Source organism: Lepus europaeus, chromosome X, assembly GCF_033115175.1.
Source record: "Lepus europaeus isolate LE1 chromosome X, mLepTim1.pri, whole genome shotgun sequence".
In the NCBI taxonomy this organism is placed as follows: domain Eukaryota; kingdom Metazoa; phylum Chordata; class Mammalia; order Lagomorpha; family Leporidae; genus Lepus; species Lepus europaeus.
Genome location: NC_084850.1, coordinates 60,115,470 through 60,139,171, shown reverse-complemented (window position 1 = coordinate 60,139,171; position 23,702 = coordinate 60,115,470). Strand labels below are relative to the sequence as shown.

The following is a 23,702-nucleotide window of genomic DNA, read 5'->3' as shown; positions in this document are numbered from 1 at the left end:
TCTGCTGCCTTCCCAGGCACATTAAACAGGGAGCTGGGTGGGAAGCAGAACAGCTGGGCCTCAAACCGATAATCTGATATGGGAAGCTGTGTCAAAAGGTATGGTTTTAACTGCCCGCACCATGCTGGCCCACAACTAAGTCTCCATCTTTGGCTATGCATCGTCTTCAATTGCTAGTGTATATGTTCCCCTACAGTGATCTACAAATTTTTATTGAAACTCGGATCCTGTGTACATCTGTCGTTTGTCATCTAAAAAGGAGGCAAGCACTTTTCAGGTAACCAATGGATGATTTTTTTTAACCATATCCAGTGCTTAATTTCACTGGGAACTGGAGAAAGAATGAGCTGTTGTAAGAGGCTTAACCTCTTGTAAGAGAGGTGGGAATAAAACAAATAGTAGGAATGAAGCATCCTTGGAAAAACAGCATGGGGGCATTGAAGAATTGTAGCCTTTGGAATTAGAATCACCCAACTCTAGTAATTTCTATGCGATTTTGGATATGTTTATCTCCTCTGGGACTGTAAAAAGTCTGTCTGCTGGAGTGGGTTTAGTAGTTATGACGCTGGCTAGGACATCTGCATCCCACCTTGGAGTACCTGATTTCAATCCCTGGCTCTACCTCCTGACTGCAGCTTCCGCTAATGCAGACCCTCAGAGGCAATAGTGACTGGGTTCGTGCCACCCATGTGGGAGACTTTGACTGAATTCCCAGCTCCTGTGAGCTCTTGGGAAATGAGCCAGCAGTTGGGAGGGATAATAATAGCTACATGTTGAGAATTAAATAACATGTAAAGTATCTAGAACAGAGTCTAGCAATATAAGAAGTACTCAGTGGAGACAGGTGTTTGGTGCAGCAATTAAGACAGATGCTATGGGCTGGTGCTGTGGTGTAGCAGGTAAAGCCACCATCTGCAGTGCCGGCATCCCATATGGGCTCTGGTTTGAGTCTCGGCTGCTTCTCTTTGATCCAGCTCTCTGCTATGGCCTGGGAAAGTGGTAGAAGATGGCCCAAGTCCTTGGGCCCCTGCACCCACGTGGGAGATTGGGAAGAAGCTCCTGGCTTCAGATAAGCACAGCTCCAGCTGTTGAGGCCAACTGGGGAGTGAACCAGTGGATGGAAGACCTCTCTCTCTCTGTGTAACTCTTTCAAATAAATAAAATAAATCTTTAAAAAAAAAAAAGATAAACAGATGCTGCTTGGGGCACCTGCGTCCCCTGTCAGTGTGCCTGGGTTTGAGTCCTGGCTCTGCTACTGCTTCCAGATTCCTGCTAATGTGCACTCTGGAAGGCAGCAGGTGATGGCTTAAGCATTTCAGCCCTGCCACCCACATGGAAGACCTGGATTGAGTTGCAGGCTCCTAGCTTCAGCCTGCCACATCCCTGGCTATTGTAGGCATTTGGAAACTGAATCAATAGATGGAAAGATCTTTCTCTCTGTATCCACCTTCCAAATAAAAAAAAAACATTAAACATTTTTAAAGATTTATTTATTTGAAACACACACTTACAGGGTAGGGGGAGAGAAAGGTAGATAGGGAGGGAGGGGGAGAGGGAGAATCTTTATCCTCTGGTTCATTCCCCAAATGGTGGCAACAGCCAGGGCTTGGCCAGGCAGGAGCCAGGAGCTCCATCCATGGTTCCCACATGGGTGGCAGGGGCCCAAGTATTTGGACCATGTTCTGCTGCCTTCCCAGGTGTATGAGCAGGGAGCTGAATCACAAGAGGTGTTCATATGGAATTCTGGCATTGTAGGCAGTGGCTTAACCCACTGTGATGCAACACTGGCCCAAAAAAGATAAAAGTTAAAAAAAAAAGTATTCAGTGGATTATTATTACGAAATAAGCTTACTGATAAACAAACTTTCTCAAGATAGAATAAAATAATTGTTGCAGCTGGTCCTCTAGGAAGTAGAAAGTCAACTCAAGCTGAGAACAATAGTCATAGGACTATGGACTATGTTGGTATCACCAAGCAGGAGGCCTTATGGTTGTCCTATAGATTTTGGACAGGGGAACAGGTCCAAACAATTCTGTGGTAGTTATCTTTATCATCTATGTGGGCTGTCACTTTTAGAGTTCAAAGAAAATTCAGCCTCCTTATAACAGTATCTGTCACTACATGAAAAGGTTTCCTTTTGATAGTGGCTGGCAACAATGGGAACAAGTAGCAGTTTAAATCTATTGTCCCCCAAACTCTCTAACAGTGCTAATTAGAAATAATAACTTTTCTCACAACTAACTAGCTGGCCATCTTCTTGTGGTTAGAGATCACAGAAGGAAAAAAGGAGGTTTAAGAAGGCCAGATCTCATGTTGAAGGGATTCCTCAGAACTCTGGTAGAAAAAAGGTCATGTATCAAGGCTTGGATCTTGCCAAGTATCCTTGTCGAAATCTAACTAGACATATATCTGCTGGGCAAAATGCCTAGTAGAACATGAGTAATCGAGTGAGCTCCACATTTCTATGAGAGAGAAATGAAGTCTGGTGGGGCAAAGATGGGATTATTGTGAAGTGCTTTTTAAGAGGGGAAAAACGTTTACAAAGGAATAAAGAGAGGCAGAAACGTAAGTGATATTTACTTTGACTCACTGGATATTAGGGTCATTTTTGCTCAGAGGAGTTGGGTAATACAAGTTCTGAAGATAGAATATAACAGGCTTTACTTCTGAAGAATGTATGACATGTGCTGTTACAGACCTCTAGGGACCTCTAGAGGGTTCTATTCAAAGCATTGGACTACAAGATAAGGTACTTGAACCAAGGTATGAATCAATTCCTTATTTCCTTCTACAATAAAGTCTTTCAATTGAAAAGAGTTTACTAACGGTGATAAGGCTGATTTACATTCAGGATAATACTCCTTATCTTGTTGCAAACCAGTTACAGCAACTGGTCTGGTGACACTCTTTACACAGCAGTGCCTTAGGGGGAATTTTTGAAATTTAGAGGAAAACATTCTACTTTATCACTGCTAGGAAATCAAGAGATAGGCAGTAAAGAAGGCCAGAGACCTGAGTGAAGAGGTGTAGATAGATCAGTCTCTGGAGGCCTTAGGCAGTTAGCTGCAGGACTGCAGAAAACTTCTGTCTTGTTCAGAAGGGATTATTAAATTAGTTCTAAATCTGGGGTTTCCCTACAGTACCATGATTTTATGGGAGGACAAAGAAAGGCATATATCTCTAAGCCCAAGATCAGATGAGGTTAAATGCATCTTGGGAGAGAGTCTTCTGGTGAATATTGTTAAGTAAAGTAGGGCAAATTATTATTTGTTTTCAGCAACCAAGAAGGCAACACTCACTTTTGGGATGTGTTGTCCACATCTGCTGTGGATTATTAGCTTCTGAGTCCACTGTTCTTGCTAAATGCGTTCTCAATTTATGCGCCTGATGACGTATCTACACCCAGAGAAGAATATACCTCTCTCTTTATGCTTAAGTTATCAACACTCGCCAATATCCAATGACATCAGAACCTTTTTGTTTATCGGGGTCTTAAAGTACTTGGGGAAAATTCCAAATTCCTTTAGTTCTAGAAAGATTTGCAGGGAAACAAGTGCTGAGCCTGGACTTGGCTAGTGTATATATCTCAGCGGAAGGGGGCATCAGTTTGATGAGAGTCTGCACCAACCTATATGGCCTTGTATAAGCTATTCCTGGAGACTTTGCTATCAGTTGTTCTGGTATTTCACTTGGGTTCTTGCCCTTGCATATTCCTGACTGCTACTTTAGGGAAAGCAAGATGGAAACTGGCCAGGTGGCAACCACTACCTTGAGGATAGAGCAGGGAAGGGCTTGGAGGAAGAGACAGCTGTCTGACTGTTGATAGAAAAGAGCATTTCCCTATAAGGAATGGGGTGGGTGCTTTCTGCAGGCCTGAAGCTGTGCTGAACCTAGGATGCTTTGTGGTGGTGAAAGAATGCAGACACTTGACTGTAGTCTTCCCTGGGGAAAAGAGTTGTACCCTCTCTAAGGAATAAAGAGAGAAGAATGTGAAGTATATAAACATCTAGCCCCCAGACAACATGGCTTAGAAACTTTGAGGTTCCCAGATGAAGCAGGAAATGAGGAAATTCTGACTTATTTTTGAGTTTATGTTTGGTGAGGGAGTGGGTGGAATAACACGCAGTACCCATCACCACTTAGAGGTGACTTAAGCAAAGGCAAGAGAATGATAACCTGTCAAGTCTCTCTGGTAAAAAAAAAAAAAAAGCCAGAACTCAGGTTCAGAAGAAGTCAGAGGGTGGAGCAGGGAGCACTGCCTACCTTTTTCCCTCCTTCAGGTCTTTGCCTGAAACAGTGAAGAAAAGGACATAGAAAAGGTCCCTCACTGGTGCTCTCCTGGGGCAGGGGCCCTCAAGCTCTTGCCTGCTTAGGCAACCAATCAAAAGGGAGAATTATTATTATTTTTTTTAAATCCTAGGGGTCAGCGCTGTGGCATAACGGGTAAAGCCGCCGCCTTCAATGCTGGTATCCCATATAGGCGCTGGTTCTAGTCCCGGCTGCTCCACTTCCGATCCAGCTCTCTGCTATGGCCTGGGAAAGCAGTGGAGGAAGGCGCAATCCTTGGGCCCCTGCACCCACGTGGGAGACCCAGAAGAAGCTCCAGGCTCCTAGCTTTGGGTCAGCGTAGCTCCAGCTGTTGCAGCCATTTGGGGAGTGAACCAGTGGATGGAAGCCCTTTCTCTCTGTCTCTCTGCCTCTGCCTCTCTGTAACTCTGCCTTTCAAATAAATAATAAATAAATCTTTTTTAAAAATAGATGGGCCCTATAAATAAATTTGCAAACTACTTTTAAATTTAAAACTTTTTTTAAAAGTGCAAAACATTTTTTCCTTAGTGAAGGGCTCTTTGATTTTTGTGAAGGATAAAGTCTTTAAAAAAACACCAACCACTTTGAGATTAGCAGGGAGCTGGATCGGAAGTGGAGCAGCCAGGACTCAAAATGGCACACAGATAGGATGCTGGCACCGCTTAACCTACTACACTAGTTAAAAACCCTATTTTCGCTTGTTGAAGCATGTCACAAGGGCAGGCATTTGGCTTACCAGTGAGGATGCTGCTTGTGATGCCTGTATCCCATATTGGAATGTCTGGAGAGTCCTGCCTGTGCTCCCAACTCTAGCTTTCTGCTGGTGTGAACCCTGGAGGCAGCAGATGATGGCTGAAGTAATTGTTTTTCCCTATCCATATGGAAGACCTGGCTTTGGCCCGTGGCTGTTGTAGGCATTTGGGGAGTGAACCAGTAGGTGGGGAGGGAGAGGAAGAGGAAGAAGAGGAGAAGGGGGGTATGTCTCTCAAATAAACAAAATAAAAATAAATAAAACATGATGAATCTATAGTTTAATTGTGATATTTGGGGAGTATCTTTTTAGAGAGAGATTGTCCACATGGGTGTCGTGTATGAGGTAATCACTGAGTGTTGGATGTAAAATGAAGGAAACAGTTAACTGTTGGAATTCTGTAAATAAAGAAAAAAAAGCACGATTTTCGTTCCCATAATCAAAGCCAAAGTGATATGACTCCCACAGGTTGGTTTCATTTTGCCCTAATGTTATTGACTACCTTTAAAAAAGTAACATGGACACTGTGTGAGAGAGGGATAGATTTCTTGATTACAATCTGCACTGCCAATTGATTTTTAGAGGTAACTCAGCTGTTTACTATTTGCATAGTTACTGTAGTCACTGATACTAAGCTTTCAGGCAGCTTCCTGAATTAGGAGTGTTGACTTAGGAATCCAGAGCTGTTGGATCCTCATGCCCTTCAAGGGCATGACTCCCTTTTAATATCCAAATACCAGTGCACTGAAGTAGCCAGGGAGATAGAAGCTGTGGACAGTTGTTGGTGACACTGAGGGGAAAACAAGTGATCTGAATTATCCTGAGCTGCTCATAAGCCCTGAGAAGAATTTAATTTGTGGCAGTCTTCCAAGGAGACAGTCTTGGAAAATAAACAGTGGGCATCAGGCCTGGTCCTGTACTATTTAACCTATTCTGGTAGCTTCTAATGGAAACAGAAGGCAAAATGAACAATCCAGTCTTCTTTGTAACAACTTCTGCTTACCATTTCATGAGGCCAAAGGTGGATATATTTTTCAGAGCTCAATCCAGACTTGTAAGCTACAAAGATAAAAGCTATTGTGTTCACTGAAATTCCCCCATCTCTAAGAACAGGAATATCTTACTTTTTCGATGAAGAAACTCTGCAACCAGAGCTGCTACATGGACATAACACATTGCAGCCTGAAAAAGGATGACAGAGGAAAGCTGTCAGAATGTACCCAAGGGGTTTGGAAGCATCATGTTTAGAACAAAATCTGAAGTAATCACCTCTGAAAAATCTCCATTTTTTACATGAATCTTCGCCATGCTATCAAGCCAGGTTTTTCTGAGCTCTGGAGTGCTTGCATAGGACTTGGCTAGACTATACTGGAGATCAATTAGCATTTCAGGGTCTTTCTCATGCTCCTTCATTTGGGCAGTGGCCATAAGAACGGTACGGATTCTCTTGGTCAAATCTTTGACTTCTGTGGGAAAGGCAGTTGCCTAATTTCAAAATGAACAAGAAAGACATGTTTAACAATATTATCGATGGGTTCTGAGCTTTGGCATCCACTGCTGGGCATATGAGGTTATTTTTACTTTTTTTTTCCAGATCTTGATATTGTTTGTGTTGAATTTAGAGTTTTAAATTATTTTCAATACATGTAACTAGCTCAGGCTTCAAAGGCTGTAAACTTTACAAGAGTATATTCATCGTACATAAAAACATGACCTTTGGAGGATCCAGACTACCTGGCTTTGAACCTCAGCTCTTCCTTTGTGAACTCTATAGCCACAGGAGTGATCTATGTTTGCTGTTTACTTCCAACAGTAACTAAAAATTATGGACAGCATACACGTACCAGGCATTGGTCTGGGTGCTTTACTTGGCTTACTATTTACAACCATCCTCACCCATGAGTTAAGTACTACCATAATTCGCTTTACCAATGGGAAAACAGAGTCGCAGAGCAGTTACACAGCTTGGCCAAAGTCTCATGTTTGGTAAGTGGGAGAGACAGGATTTGCACCCAGGAACTCTGGCCGCAGAGCTAGTACTCTTGAGTCATTCTTTCACACTGATAGGCATACTGCCTCTGCCACCTGCCACCTATGCTAAGGTGAAAACCACACTGCAGACATTTCTGTTGACACAAATGAGCAGGCATGAATCACAGAACACTCCGAAGGGTTTAAAGAGATCATTAACCTCTCCAAGTGTTGTTTTTGGCCCTGTGAAATTCCTATCACTTCCTCTTAACCTTCACTGGAGAAATCACAAGTATCTGTGTGATTCAAAGAAGATGAGGTAGGGGCAGGTAGAGGGGTTAGGAAGTTTTATAGATATTAATGTGAATAATAAAATGCGGATGCAACGGTTTTACAAACTGCCTTCTGGACCTCTTTAAATATAAATATGTATTATATATAATATAAGTATATATAATGTACACAAAGACGCTTCTTATATTTTTAATAGAGATTCTACTTAGTAGAGCAATGATACACTTTGTAATGGAATTTGTTAGTGATTCTCTTAACAGAATAGAACTAATTCGTCTCAGAAATGAGTCAAGGGAAAAAGCTTTCCTGTCATGGAGAGCCAACAAGCCCCATTTATGTAGAAAAATCTGCTCATCCATCAAGATAACATGGTATTAACAATGGTAATGGCTAGCAAAATGAGTATGAGTAAAAGAACACAAATAGCATACATTGTTTCTGTGTTCATGGGATTAGTTGGAATATATACTGTTCCCTTGGGGAACCAGTAGACTTGGCTGAAAAGCACTTTCCCAGCCTGAAAGCGCCTGGCATTACTCAGTGTTTTCTGTCATCCCCCCCCCCCCCCCCCCCCGCCCAGTGTAAGCAACATTCCTATGGGAATATCTTTTTGGTACACAGATTCTACATGTCCCAAACATCAAGTATGCTGTGACTAGGAGCTTTTAATTTTTTTCAGATTTTGTACAATATAGTCAAATTATGCTAAACCATGACCTCTCCCAAGAATGGAGATGATTCATTCCTCAGGGAGGAAAAGTCCTCTACTGGCAAAGGATTCTTCCTTTCTTGCACACATTTACCACTGATGAACAGGACCTGCACTCCATGCAATGAAGCAAGAGATGCATTTTTACAGTGCTATAATTTTAAGCCCAGAGGTAGGTAAGAAAGAGGAATGGTGATCAGGGTCTTGGGTCTGGCCTCAGCCAACAGGTATTTAAGAGTGACAGGCCTGTGTTTGGATATGCCAATAAATAGCAATGGCAGGCCACAATCAGCTAACAGATGCTTTCCAAAACTCACAAAAAACCATCAAATAATGAATCCCTTTCGTGCCATTCCTCATCTGTTGGCCAAGGATCAGGCAGCTGTTAGCTATTCTACCATCCACCCATCTTTTCAACTAATACTGATATCTGCTAGAAGTACAGTGGTATACAAGACAAAACCCTCAACTCATGAAGTTCACATTCTACGCACTCTACAGAGGTTGTACATCCCTAATGTGAAACTCCAAAATCCAAAAACACCCCAAGTCTGAACCTTGCAGAGCGCTGACATGATGCCACAAGTGGAAACTTACACAATTGATCTCATGTAACGGGTCACAGTAAAAACACAGGTGTATTAAAAGCATTAGAGGAAATTACCTTTAGGCTAGGCACATAAGGTATATTTAAATTAATGAATCTCATGTTTAGAATTGGATCCCAAATTATTATTACTGGTTCTTAAGTTATTATATGTATTACATATATACATTACATATACACAAATATTCCAAAACGTGAAATGCTTCTGGTCCTAAGCATTTCTTTCCCCAGAAAACTTTTATTGAAGGAATACAAACTTCATGCTTTTCATAAATACAACTTTTGGAATATAGTAATTTTTCCCACCATACCTGTCTTCCTACCCATACTCCCACCCCTGTCCTTCCTCCCTCTCCTATTCCCATTCTTATTTTTTACTACAATCTATTTTCAATTAACTTTATACACATAAGATTAACTCTATACTAAGTAAAGAGTTCAACAAATTGTATGAAAAAAAAAATAGTTCCTCAACAGTCAAGTCAAGGGTGGTTCAAAGTCATTGCATCTTTAAGTGTCAGTTTCACTTCTATAGATTGCCTTTTAGGTACTCTATTAGTTATCACAAGTCAGGAAGAACATATGGTATTTGTCCTTTTGGGACTGGCTTATTAAAGTAAGTAAGATGTTTTCCAGTTTCATCCATTTTGTTGCAAACAACAGGTCCTAAGCATTTTGGATAAGAATATTTGAACTGTACCATTAAAAGTTGTGAATCCAATGACAATTCAACTCCAAGACTGTAAACATCCCTGGTAGTGAAGGAGGTTCTAATTTACTATTCGATGCAAGAACATACCTTCATAGGTCTGTCACTATTTGCAAAATTATTGATAATGAATAAAGACTCCTGAAATCTTGATCCTCCACTTAGTGCAACATCAGCTATCAGCTGGCTTACAGCAATTATTATCTGTGGGAAGAAACAAACATCATTTTTTAAATGGCCTATGAACCAGTGCTGTTTATTCTCATCATGTTATAAGCATAAAAATACTCACAAAACGTCGCTTTAAAAAATTCTAAATGGTGCCAACATAATCTGTTGTCTTCATACATGAGGATTTTTAAATCTTCTATTGAAGTAGCAACTACTTCAAAGGTCACACTTTCAAATTTTACTAGATAGACTCTTTCTTGGTTAGATGTGAGCAATTTTCAAAGCTCATAGCACAGATCTACAGCTGTTTCCAGAATAGTAATCTGATACAATGGTGGTCAAGTCTTCATTTTGAATATGCTGGCTAGGTAGTAGCTATAGCAAAGTTGGAAATAAATGACAGAGTTTCTCAATCCTTTTCACTAGGCTGTTTTTAGTATGCTGGACTCCCAAGTCCAGTGCCTCAGCTTCCCTCTTTGTTTTTGAACAGGGCCCACAGCAGTTTATGCAATGGCCTTTTATGGTGCATTTTAATCTCTCAGGCTTTCTTACATGGCAAAAATTCATGCTAGCATGTTAACGGCTGATGCTTTACCACTGATCCTAGAAGCATGATACAGTAGGAGTCAAGCGCAGACTCTAGAGTCAAACTGCCTTAGATTCAAATCTTGACTTTAGGGTGAACATTGTAGAATAGTAAATTAAGCCAAAGCTTTGGATTCAGGAGTGCTGGTTCAAGTCCTGGCTACTCCACACTTCTGAGCCAGCTTTCTGCTCATGTGCCTGGGAGGCAGCAGATAATGGGTCATGTACTTGGATTCCTGTCACCCAACTGAGAGACTCAGATGGAGCAGATGGAGTTCCTGTCTCCTGGCTTTAGCCTGACCCGGCACTGGCTATTGTAGGGTTTTGTGGAATGAACCAGCAGATAGAAGATCTCTCTCTCTCTCCCCCCCCCTTCCTTCCTGCCCTCCCTCCCTTCCCTTCCTGTTACTCTACCTTTCAAATAAATAAATCATTAAATCTTGACTTTATCAATTATTTACTATAGTAATTGATTCTCTCACTTTTCTCATTTGTAAAAATGGGGATAACAGTGTCTAGAGTTATTATGAGGATTAAAGAGATCATAATCGCAATAATACTAGTGGACTCTTTATTGAGTACTTACTATGTGTCAGACACTGTTTTAAGTCATCACATTTATTAATCCATATATCAATAAAGGACTTGAGAGAACTGAAACTTCAGCCTCAAAGAATGGATTCTAAAAGGGGAATTTCAGGCATACTGCACATCACTCAGAACCATGTTTGGGGAAAGGTGAGTATTCAGGTGATATCTCATATAAAAACAAATAGTAAAAGATCTAATGTGTAATGCTGGCTGGCTCTCATACACAAAAGTACATACAGCACATTCATAGGAAACAGATTGCTAAGATTTGCACTTTCCTGGTAACATTTTTCAGCAAGTTGTTTTTTGTAGTTTGCTCATTAATGATTCTATCTCCAACAAACAACTCCATCAGGACAGATCATAGCAGTAAAGCTATCACCATGACAAGGGATTTCCTACACTACAGAGTCCTGTTGAGCTAAGAAGTCCCAATTGTGGTTAGGCTCATAGTTGTTTCACCAAATAAAGACAAAAATACAGAGAGGATGGGTAATAGCTATCATATAATAAGTGCCTAGTGTGTGCTAGGCATTGTACAGGCACTAGACATATGTTATCTTTAACCCTCATGTTAACCTGCAGGTGAAATACTCAGCTTCATTCCTACAGATGAGGTAGGTTCAGCCAGACTGAGTAATATGTCTATGGTCACACAGAAAGTAAGTAGCTGAGCTACGATTTAAGCCCAGGCAGAAAGTCCATGCTTTCCACAAAACCTTGAGACCTTTCTCATTTTTTAGTAAGTGGGTGTAACAAACAGTAAATAAGCCTAACCACAGTGTTACCTACTATGTGGTATCTAACAAATTTGTCCATCATTTCATTGAATCCTTACAAAACTGTATGAAATAGCTATTATTTTTTTTTCCTTTTTAAAGACTTGTCTATTTATTTGAAAGGCAGAGTGACACAGAGGGAGAGGGAGAGGGATCTTCCAACTACTGGTTCACTCCTCAAATGGCCATAAAGGCCAGCTCTGGGCCAGGGTAAGGCAGGAGCCTGAAACTCCAAGTCTCCCACAAAGGTGGCAGGGGCCTCAGCACCTTGAGTTATCTTCCATTGCCTCCCTAGGCACATTGGCAGGGAGCTGGCTCAGAAGCAGAGCAGCCTGGACTTGAACTGGTGCTCTGATATGGGATGCCAGCATCACAAATGGTGGCTTAACCTACTGTCCCATAATGCTAACCCAATAGCTTCTAATATTTTCCCCCATTTTACATTAGAAGAAATTGAGGCACTGAGAGACTAAGGAAGTCACTTGCTCCAGGTCACAGGTTGTGTGTTACTCCTGCAATCTAAACTAGAGCCCATACCTCTAAAACATATATGTTCTAGAGCATGTTGTCCAAAAGAAATATGATGTAAGCCATATAGGTAATTGAAAATCGACTGTTGCCACTTTCAAAAAAAGAGACAGAGGTGAGCAAGCCTTTGGTGCACTGGTTGAGATGCCTGCATCCCACGTAAAAGTCCCTGGGTTTGAGTTCTGGTTCTGCTCCTGTTCCTGGCTCCCTGATAATACATACCCTGGGAGATAGCAGGTGAGGGCTCTACAAGTTGGGTCCCTCTCAGCCAACTGGAAGACCTGCACTGAGTTCCTAGCACCTAGACATTTAGAGAATGAACCAGCGAATGGACCTCTCTGACTGTTTGCTTGTCTTCCCCTATTTCTTGAATAAATAAAAGAAATGGAAAAAATAAAGAGAAGTGAAATTTATTTTAATGTATTAAGGAACTTTGAGGTCATGGAAAAATGAAATAAAAATAAATTTGTTTTGGTGCAAAGAATTTGAAATTTGTGTAATTTTTCACAATACATGTTTTCTATGAACTTTTTGAAGATCTTGCATCTTTTTCTTAACCCAAGAGAGAAAGACTACTCTTCCATCTGCTGGTTTACTCCCCAGTTGCCTGCAAAAGCCAGGACTGGGCCAGATGGAAGCCAGAAGCCCAGAACTGCATCTGGGTCTTTCACATGGATGGCAGGGACCCAAACACCTGAGCTATCACCTGCTGCTTCCCAGGGTGTGCATTAGCAGGAAGCTGGAATTGAGAGTGGAGCTGGGATTCAAATCAGGGACTCCAATATGGGATGCAGGCACCCCAAATGGCATCTTAACCATTGCATCAAATGCCTGTCCTGGATACTTTAGTTTTTATGTACTTTGTCTTCAGAAACCAATGGATATTTTATACTTTCAGCACATCTCAATTCCAACTAGTGGCACTTCAGGTGCTAGAATGCCACAGGTGACTAATAGGTATTATACTGGACAAGGCAGCATGAGAGCCTGATCTTGATAGGAGGATAAAGGCTGAAGAGAAAAAAAGATGAAAAGGAGCTTTGATTTTCTTCACTGACCTGCAGATGTGTCCTCAGAAAGGTTTTCCTTTTGGTGTACTCAAAGTTGTTTCTCATCAAAAGATACAAAAGTGCAGATGCTTCATTCCTAGTTGAGCTAATTTTTGAGGTGCAGCACTTCAAAACCTCATAACAAAATGCAGCACACATGTTTACTCTACCTTTGAAGAAGGCTGATGGAAACTAAAAACAGGGAAAACAGGGAATAAGTATCTGAAAACCCAACCATAAAATGAATGAGATACCAAATGCCTCCTATATCCTCACCTAAAACTATGTGACGTGCTTGGAAGATACAAAATCAATATAAGCAAGGGCACTGCTCTTGAGAGTTACTGAACTAATTAACAGAAAGACCAACATGTGTCAATGACAGATTCAAGTCAGTATTTAAGTAAAGGCACTGAGTATAAATGCTGTAGAAATGAGAAGAGCTTAGAATAGACTGAAACATACAGTAAGTAGGTTCTCAGTAATATGTATTAAATGTATTAAATGAATAAATGGCTGAAATGACAGATGATGGGCCTCAAATGGGCCCATCATCTGTTTTATATTTAAACAGATCCTTGCATTATGAACTTCGAAATGCTGAGAAAATTACAGTTGAAACCTACCCAACAGTTAAAGTTGATCTTTTAATAAAAAATTGGATACAAGACACACACACACACACACACGTGAAGTATATATACACACATGCATCCTCACATCCCCTACTAATAAACTGTGAATTAAGATCTATTTTTGTCATGGAAGAGGAGTACAAAAGTGACTACCTAAGTACTTGGCTGGGACTTTAAGAATGTGCTTAGTCTACTTTGTTGAAGACACTACACATAGAGGTATAACACAGGCTTCTGAAAATATCCCATGCTTACATGTGTGGACAAGCAAGTAATGAGCTGCTTCAGGGTACACAATGGATGTTTTTCAGGGAATGCAAAGCTAGAGGGCCACCCTTTAAAAATATTGTTTCTTGGAAACCCTGAATTTAAATCCATGTTATAGGAATCTACTTTCTTTATTTCACTTTAATACCAAGTCCATTGCTATGCAGCAAATGCATGCTTAATAAATGTTTTCTGACTGATACCTGGGAAACTTCAGCAACCATTTCTCCAGATTAAACCAATTCTTGCTGGATAAGATAGTCTAGTATGAAAACAAGCATTTGAAGGAAGAAGACATAATTATAACACAGTTAATCCCTACAATAAGTCTTCTGTGCACATCACTCAGACTTCTCCAAGTGGACAATGCCTAAAATCATCAATGGCTTCCTAACTGCCAGTTTCAATTAACTTGTTTTCCCCTTTGTCTTATTTGACTATTCTGTACCTCATGCCAATGTTGAAATTCCTTCCTCGTTTAGCTTCCATGATAGCATTCTTTTTTGCCTTTCTTCCTGCTTCTGGGATCGCTCTCTCATCTCCTTTACAGATCCCTATTGCAACCCCATCCTACGTTACTTTTCTCTGCTGTTCTACTCTTGACCTTTACTTCGCTCTTTCTCTATACACGCTCCAGGGGAAATCCAATGACTCCCATGACGTTGACTACTGCTTACGTGCTGATGCTCCCGCTAGATCACTATGCTCCTGGAATACTGGCCGTTCAGATACTAGAATGCTCCAAACTCTTTCCTGACTCAGGAGCTTTGCACATGTCTATCCTCCTCCGTCAACTCTTTATATGCCTAGCCCCTTGTCATATTTCAAGTCTCATTTTAAAAGTGAAAAACCTATCCAAAGAAGTTAGTTCCCACAAATCTTATCATAATTACTAATTATCATATTTACTTATTTTGTTTCCCCCCGCCACAAGACTACATGAAGGCAGAAAGTATACTTCTTCTATATCTTCACCATTTCTCTGGTACCCAGTACAGCACTTGACATGTAGAAAGTAGTCAATTGAAGTGGCATTGATGAATACAGGATGTCTCCAAGTCTAACTCTCTGATACAGATGGATTGCACAAGCAACTTAAACTCAACAGGTCTATAAGACAGATCTCATTAACTTTGACCCCAAATGTAGCCTTTCCACTGTGTATTTCATGTCATCCACCATATGGCCACAGGACCGATGGCCAAGTCCTCCTATGGGCTGCATCTCTCTGACATGTCTTATAGCTGCCTTTGACTCGCCATATCCACTGTCACTGCCTTATTTTAGGCTCTATTAAATGCCTAATGCAATAAGCCTTTCTTCCTGCCACTAATCCCTCTGTAACACTACTTCTAAAAAAATTTTTTCCCCTGCCCACACTGATTGTCTCTTACTACTAATGTAATTGTGTCACTTTCTTGCTTAAAACCCTGCCATGGCTACCAGATGATTAAGATAAAGTCCAACCCTTAAGACAAGAACATGAAGATCTGGCTGTTACTTACATCTTCAGTTTTCTCCTCTTGCTGAACCCATACTAAATCCTAACTCCACTGCTGCAGAAAAACTTGGTCTGAATCAGAGTATTTCTTCCCTTTGTCCTGGCCACCACCAGTTCTTTGTACTGTCTTCTTTTATCCTGTGGTATTTGTGTGTGGTTCTTTATGTTTACACGTTTCCTTCTACTGGACAATAAGTCCTAAGAGACTATATCCAGTAAGTACCCACCCAGTCACTATTTTAGTAACTGAACTATTTCTGAATTACCTTCCCTTAGTTTCTTGGAACATCCTTGTGAACCAAGTTTTCCATTGCCTTCTTCACTTGTAAACTGTATAAAGGAATGCCAACAAAAAACAAGCTTCAAATTCACCTGATTTCTAATTTCAGATATAATTGGGCTTGAAAGGATTCATTCATTTGAACGTGTACTAAGTGCCTATCCTTTGCAAGGTATTAGATAAGACCTTGAGGTTGTAAAAACTGCCTTTGCCTTTCAAAGTACTTACGAGTGCTTCTTCAAAGAAGCAAAATAGAAGAGAAACTGGCAAAGTTGGGAATTTGAAAATGATGCTCTCCAATAGCACTTACTAAAATGACAAGGAAAAACAGGGTGAAGTCAAAAAGCATGTTCTGAATTTAGGGCATGCTTGTGAAGTCTCTCTGTATTTGTTCTGTATTTATATTTACAGAGGCAGTACTTAGTGGTTTTGTTAGCCAATTCCTCTATATATCAGCACCATGATGTCTTTCCCTTTTGGCCATGAAGAGAGCCACTAGCAGATCCAAAGCTTCTATTCTTACCTTACTGATAAAAGCTCGCAGCGAGGCAAATACATGCTTCAGGGACACTTCAGATTGTCCATTTTTAAGAAATGCAAGATGAATATCGAATACTTTTTTCATTAATGGGTTGTGGCCATCATTATTTAAAAGTTGACTCTAGAAAACAAGAAAACAAATACAGTTTACAGAAACACTTAATTTATACCCCACCACGAATTAGAGAACTGACTTCATTGTTGGAAAGTTTCAGAAAAATAAAAGGCTCTTAAATATAATTTTAAAATATTTGTACCATCTTTAAAATTGGAAATTTCAAAATACTATAAAAACTACACCTAGACTATTGAAGCCCAGCACTTTAAACAGGAAAGAAAACTTAGTTTTCTACGGCAATTCAGCAAAGCACAGAAGGGGCCAGCATTGTGCTGCAGTAGGTTAAGTTGCCACTTGGGACACTGGCATCCCACATCAGAGTGCCAGTTTAAGTCCTGGCTGCTCCACTTCTGATCCAACTCCCTGCCAATGCACCTGGGAAAGTAGCAGATCATGGCCCACAGATTGGGGCACTGCCACCCCCATGGGAGACTCAGATGGAGTCCCTGGCACTTGGCTTTTTTTTTAAATTTTTTTTTTTTTATTTTTTGACAGGCAGAGTGGATAGTGAGAGAGAGAGACAGAGAGGAAGGCCTTCCTTTTTGCCGTTGGTTCACCCTCCAATGGCCGCTGCGGCCGGCGCATTGCGCTGATCTGAAGCCAGGAGCCAGGTGCTTCTCCTGGTCTCCCATGCGGGTGCAGGGCCCAAAGACTTGGGCCATCCTCCACTGCCTTCCCGGGCCATAGCAGAGAGCTGGCCTGGAAGAGGGGCAACCGGGACTAGAACCCGGTGTGCCGGCGCCGCAAGGCGGAGGATTAGCCTGTTAAGCCACAGCGCCGGCTGGCACTTGGCTTTTTGAGCCTGGCCCAGCTCTGGCTGTTGTAGCCATTTTGGGAGTGATTGCATGAATGGAAGTTTTCCTTCCTTCCCTCCCTTCCCCTCTTTCTCTGTCACTCTGCCTTTTAAATAAATAAATAAATAAATACATCTTTTTTAAAAATCCCTGAATGGTGTTTGATTTTTCTGTGTCTTTCCTTAGTCTACTTCTAAGCATAGGAGACTGGTTGTGATCATAGACTCTTGTGATGCATCTGAAGCCTGATTCTGCCCTGACCATCTATGTGACAGTAACCTCCCTGTGTCACTTTCCTCATTTTAAAATGAGAACAATAAAAATACCTACATCCTAAAGGCCATTATAAGTATATTCCTATTTATATTTTTAAGTATATCAAAAATTACATATCATAAAAATCACTAGTTTCAAGTGTACAATTAATTTTAGTCAATTTGTCAAGAGTTGGCAGTCCCTTTCTGTCTCTCCCTGTCTGTAACTCTACCTCTCAAATAAACAAAATCTTTAAAACAAAAAAAAGTTTGCAGTCCAATTTTAGATTTCCTTTACCGTAAAATGATTGCTCATATCCATTTACAGTTAATCCCCTTTCCCACTTCTAGCCTCACAATAAGAAAGTGAGTTAATATTTGTAAAGCCCTTAGGATAGTGCCAGTTATATACCCAGAGACAGTGTTTGTTAAGTAAATATTAGAACAGGAAGAAGGAATACAATATCAGTCATGAGAGCAAATGCCCCTCTTATTTGGCCAATGAAAACCTGACTTGTGTTGGTTGCACTTGAATGAGAACAAACGCAACACATCATAAAAAGATTCTGTAAACTATGTTTTATTAATATGAAATTCAATTTCCTTTTTAAGCCTCTTTGAAACACACATGCCAGGTTTCCAGAACAGTGGCTGAAGTGATGAACTAAATTACTTAGTGAAGGGTTCAGAAAGACAAAACACCTGCACAACTCAAGCAAAAGCAAGCAAGATCTTCCCACCATGAGTCTTCCCGCTAATGCTAATAGAAGTCATAGGGTTTTTACTTTCCAGCACTCTCACATCCATTATCAATTTTACCACCTTCAACAACTCTTCAAGAAAACTGATTTTCCCTTCTGTTTAAAATCATATTGATGATGATTTGCACTGAAGGCAAACATCTGAGAAAAAAAAAAAACATGAAGTGCCTTGAGTAGGGAAGCCAGCTAGCCTGCATGGACACTGGGGCACCTCATCACAACAGGCGTTCCGGCTAACTGATCCACTCAGATGTGGGCTACAAATTTGTGGCTATTTTGATACACATATGAAAGAAAAACTGTTTCCAGCATGAAAATAAAGACAGAATTTAAGAGGCAGAAGGGAGTTTAAGGGCAAAATGATCTAATCCCTTTACTTTATGGATGAACAAAAGCCTCAGTGACATCACAAGGTCATGGAGTAGCCAGACTGGATCGGCTGCTTCTGGCAGCCTTTTTCAGTGTGCCAGCCTGCCTCTGACTACTCAGTTTCTGCATATTTTCTTTGCGGTGATGCCAACTGAATTCTACCTCTTCATCTTTACCTTGAAGCATTGGGTGAAAAATGATATGGTATCTAGTACTGTTAGGGAAACTTCTGTAGCAGTATTGCCTTCGAGAAGTGCCTGGTGGAAAATATCTGCTTCTGTTGTTGCAGAACCTAGGATTAAGAACACAAGTTAAATTTTGCCAAACAGAGAATCACATAGTGGTGTGGAATGGCTTCCTCAAGAGACGAGAGAGAAAGGAGGCGGGGGGGCGGGGAAGAAAGCACAAAGAAAGGAGACTCACAATACCTGCACACCTATTGAGTTTCATTACATTTATTCCTTAATCAAATATGGTCTAGGTTAATCAATACAAATATTTGTACTTCAGCTCTTTATCAGCAACCCTGCAGCACATAATTAGGTGTGTACATCTTTGAACACAAGATTTCAGTAATAAACTATTGTGCTCTAACTAGGAAACAATGTAGAAGTCGTTTTAGGCCACACCACTAATTATGTATGTAAAAATGAGAAATCCAGAGAACTTTAGCTACCAATATACAATGGTGCCCTGAGGTGAGACATTTTCAATTATGCTAATGATATGAGACTTACTTCTAAATCAGAAGGGAAACAGATATCTGGGCCAACTGAAGTAGGTTATTTATACTTTTACAAGAAGCATAAAGCTTTATAACTTTTTTTAAAAATATTTATTTATTTATTTGAAAGGCAGAGTTACAGAGAGAGAGGGAAAGACAGAGAGGTCTACCATTCCCTGGTTCACTCCCCAAAAGGCTGCAAACGGCTGGAGCTGGGATGATCTGAAGCCAGGAGCTTCTTCTAGTTCTCTGATGTGGGTGCAGGGGCCAAGGACTTGGGCCATCTTCTACTGCATTCCCAGGCCATTAGCAGAGGGCTAGATCAAAAGAGGAACAGCCGAGACACAATCCCATGCCCATGTGGGATGCCAGCACCCCAGGCAGAGGCTTAACCTACTATGCCACAGCACCATCCCCTGTACTATTTTAAAAATCTTGGGGCCAGCGCTGTGGCATAGCAGGTAAAGCTACCACCTGCAGTGCCTGCATCCATATGAGCGCCGGTTCAAGTCCCAGCTGCTCCACTTCCAATCCAGCTCTCTGCTATGGCCTGGGAAAGCAGTGGAAGATGGCCCAAGTCTTTGGGCCCCTGCACCCACATGGCAGACCCAGAAGAAGCTCCTGGCTCCTGGCTCCTGGCTTCAAATTGGCTCAGCTCTGGCCATTGCAGCCATTTGGAGAGTGAACCAGCAGATGGAAGACTTCTTTCTCTCTCTCTGCCTCTGTCTCTCTCTAATTCTGCCTTCAAATTAATTAATTAATTAAAAAAAAAAAGTTAAGTCTGGGGGCTGCTGCTGTGGCGTACTGGGCTAAGCCTCTGCTTGTGGTGCCAGCATCCCGTATGAGTGCTGATTCGAGTCCCAGATACTCCACTTCTAATCCAGCTCCCTGCTCATGTGCCTGGGAAAGCAGAAGATGCCCCAAGTCCTGTCCTGGGGTCCCTACACCTTCATGGGAGACCCAGAAGAGGCTCCTGGCTCCTGGCTTCGGATCAGCTCCAGCCTTTTGTGGCTATTTGGGGAGTGAACCAGCAGATAGAGGATCAATCTTTCTTTCCCTCTCTCTCTGTAACTCTGCCTTTAAAAAAAAAATAAATTAAAATCTTTATAAATAAAAGTCTTGGATTTGTTAGCTCAGGGTCTAACTGCTCAAAATAATATTTTTTTCTTACTAGACCTTACCCTATAGCCAGTTTTGCTGGTTTCCTGGTCTTCAAATTCCAGAGGACTATGCAAAAATGAGAAGTTTTTTACTCTTTTATTAATATTTGCTTTCCAGTGGATAGCTTCACTTTATATAAACCTATACATTCCCCAGCTGGGTAAGATTTCTCCCCTCTTCCCATTTGCCTGACCAATAAATATTTTAACCTGTCTGAAATACCTCTTTGCCAAAATAGTATTTAGACTTCAGAGTATTCAGCACATGTAATTCCCTAATCATTAGAAGAGTAACAGGAACTCTAAATAAATAACACTATATCAAACACTATTATATATTAAAATATCAGTATCTGCATTGAAGTTTAACAGCAGGAATGAAGGATTTTCAATACAAAAAATGTAACATATTTCATGAGGAAAAAAATTAATTTCTTTAATACTAAGAAAAAAATTTTAATTACCATTACTTAAAACTGTTGAAATATATATGCACATTTTATCATTACATAGCTTATGATGAAAGGATTGTATTGTAAACACATAGGAGAGATATGTAAGTATGTCTATGTATGGGAAATAATTTCCAATAATACTGATGTTTTAAACCAGGACTTAAGGGGTAATGGTTTGGCCTAGTGTTTAATATGCTGTTGCACCCTACATTAGTGTACCTGGTTGGAATCCTGGCCATACTCTAGACACTAGCTTTCTAATGCAGACCCTGGGAGGCAGCAGCTGATGGCTCAAGTAGTTGGAGCCCTACTATCCATGAGGAAACCTGGATTTTGAGTTTTTGGCTTTAGCTTGGTCCAGTCCCAGCTATTGCAGCTATTTAGGGAGAGAACAAGCAGATGAGAATGTTTTCTTTCCCCTTTCCCAGTCTCCCTCTCCCCCAAATAAATAAGTAAGTAAACCAAGACTTAAGGTTAAATATCATTATATGGCTGTTTCAAATGGATACCACACACACATTTTTACTTACTATGATTCAGTGTAAATGAACTTTCCAGGCTACTAAGATGTTGAAGCCGGGCTTGCATTAGTCCTGATCTGTTTCGAAGAGCTGGCATAGTTTGTGATTTACGGTCTATTCCCAAGTGTTTTGATAGCCAAGCATCATGCACCCTAAAATAAATTTTAAAATTAGGAACTGGGAAGCTCTAATAATATATCTCATTGTTAGAATTTTTAACCAGAACATAATTAGACTTTCAAGTAAATACGGTACTGTGCTCACTATTCTATTCACTATTAATTGCATTAAGTGAAGTACTACTGAAAATTGTATAATGTCTTAATGTACCCTTAAAATAGCTTGAATAATAAGAATACAATTTATAGAATTTAGAATGGACTTCTCTCCTTCTCAAAAAGCCTGGAATTCAGTGGCTAATACTCCGACAAGAATCTTTTCACAGCAGGTGAAGAAGAATGAGAGAAGACAGTGAGAGGGATGCTCAGGCATGAAATAAGAGGTGAAAACCTCAAGCTAGGTATTTAAGAAACTCTGTTTCTGGAGTTAAATTTGTATCAGAAAATTATACTCTTTAAACATGTCTATGGCAGGGCTGGCGCTGTGGTGTAGCAGGTAAAGCCACCACCTGCAGTGCTGGCATCTCATATGGGTGCCGGTTTGAGTCCCAGTTGCCCTACTTCCGATCCAGCTCTCTGCTATGACCTGGGAAAGCAGTAGAAATGGCCCAAGTCCTTGGGCCCCTGAACCCACATGGGAGACCTGGAAGAAGCTCTTGGCTCCTGGCTTTGGATCAGCTCAGCTCTCGCTGTTGCAGCCATCTATGGAATGAACCTGAGGATGGAAGACCTTTGTCTCTCTCTGCCTCTCCTTCTCTGTGTAACTCTTTCAAATAAGTAAATAATAAATCTTTAAAAAACAAAAACAGGGGCCAGCGCTGTGGCACAGTGGGTTAATGCCCTGGCCTGAAGCACCGGCATCCCATATGGGCACCAGTTTGAGACCTGGCTGTTCCACTTCCGATCCAGCTCTCTGCTATGTCCTGGGAAAGCAGTAGAAGATGGTCCAAGTCCTTGGGCCCCTGCACCCGCGTGGGAGACCCAGAAGAAGCTCGTGGCTCCTGGCTTCAAATCAGTTTAGCTCCGGGGAGTGAACCATTGGATGGAAGACCTCTCTCTCTCTCTCTCTCTGCCTCTCCTCTCTCTGTGTAACTCTGACTTTCAAATAAATAAATCTTAAAAAGAAACATATTTATGGTTAAGATTTATTATTTTTTTCTTTAATATTAAGATTCCACTTAAAAATTACAACTGGGTCATGCATGAATAAGGGGAGAAAAAGCTTATCTATTCTCTAATAGACATAGTGGGATAGCATGCAGAATCTTAGAGGCTAAGGCTAAGGTTCATTGTAACAATGACTTGGTCAAGCTCCAAGTCATGGGGAAAGATGGTAGAAATTTGAACCCTCATTACCTGACTATCTGTTATTAAGACATTCTAGAGATGTAGTGAAAAACTTCATCCAGTGGTAATCTTTATGTTTTTGAAGCAGCATAGATTTTAACTTTTTTAAAAGAAAATCTATATTTGAGTTCCTTTGATGACTAACTCTGCCCCTAAAAGATATTTATACAAATAATGTTCTTTGCCTTAGGGTCCCTCAAATGTTTCTTTAAATGTTTCTTTAAATGTTTCTTTCACCGGGAATTAAATTACAAAAAGAATGAACAGATAATAGAAACTTTGCATATCATTTTACTCATTATGATTAGAAAGCTTAACAGTAAACATTCATTTAAACTATGAGTTAGGACATGTTAAATAAATCATGGCTGTCTTGATGTTAACTTGAAATTAATAGTCTGGGTTTTAGATGGCACGTATGACATTGCCCTCTGTTGGAAGAAAAATTAAAAAATCAAAATGAAAATGTTATGGAAATTACCTTGCTATGTTTCTTTTTCCCATGTATCTAAAGTGAAATAAACACACTCTAGGAAAAAAAAACAAAAACAAGAACACGTTAGTAATATATTACCATCCTCTGCCACTTAAAAACCATCCAAAAAGTCATGAATTATCAAAAAAGTCTATTTAAATCATTATACAATAATATGTATTTTAGTGTACAAATATAAAGATGCAGATAACTACTTAATAGGCTTGCAACACTGTATCTATTATATTTGGTACAATTATACCAGCATCAAAAAATTCATGTCTTTATATACAATTCTAAAATGACAGGTTAAAAAAAATCTGTCAATA

General features: G+C 40.5%; 1 protein-coding gene across 3 annotated transcripts in view; it reads right to left on the bottom strand.

Moving 5' to 3' along the window:
• The window catches only part of DOCK11 (dedicator of cytokinesis 11), a 203,004-nt gene that overhangs the window by 24,151 nt on the left and 155,151 nt on the right, over window positions 1–23,702 (bottom strand). For 2 of the 3 annotated variants that reach the window (XM_062184435.1, XM_062184436.1), the window contains 8 exons: window positions 23,380–23,427; window positions 21,442–21,584; window positions 18,749–18,864; window positions 16,260–16,397; window positions 13,063–13,245; window positions 9,441–9,554; window positions 6,330–6,545; window positions 6,185–6,242 (listed from right to left, as the gene is read on the bottom strand). In XM_062184435.1, coding sequence (XP_062040419.1) covers window positions 6,185–6,242; window positions 6,330–6,545; window positions 9,441–9,554; window positions 13,063–13,245; window positions 16,260–16,397; window positions 18,749–18,864; window positions 21,442–21,584; window positions 23,380–23,427 — 1,016 coding nt within the window. The remainder of the gene's footprint in view (window positions 1–6,184; window positions 6,243–6,329; window positions 6,546–9,440; window positions 9,555–13,062; window positions 13,246–16,259; window positions 16,398–18,748; window positions 18,865–21,441; window positions 21,585–23,379; window positions 23,428–23,702) is intronic. The other variant, XM_062184437.1, reaches the window with a different exon arrangement.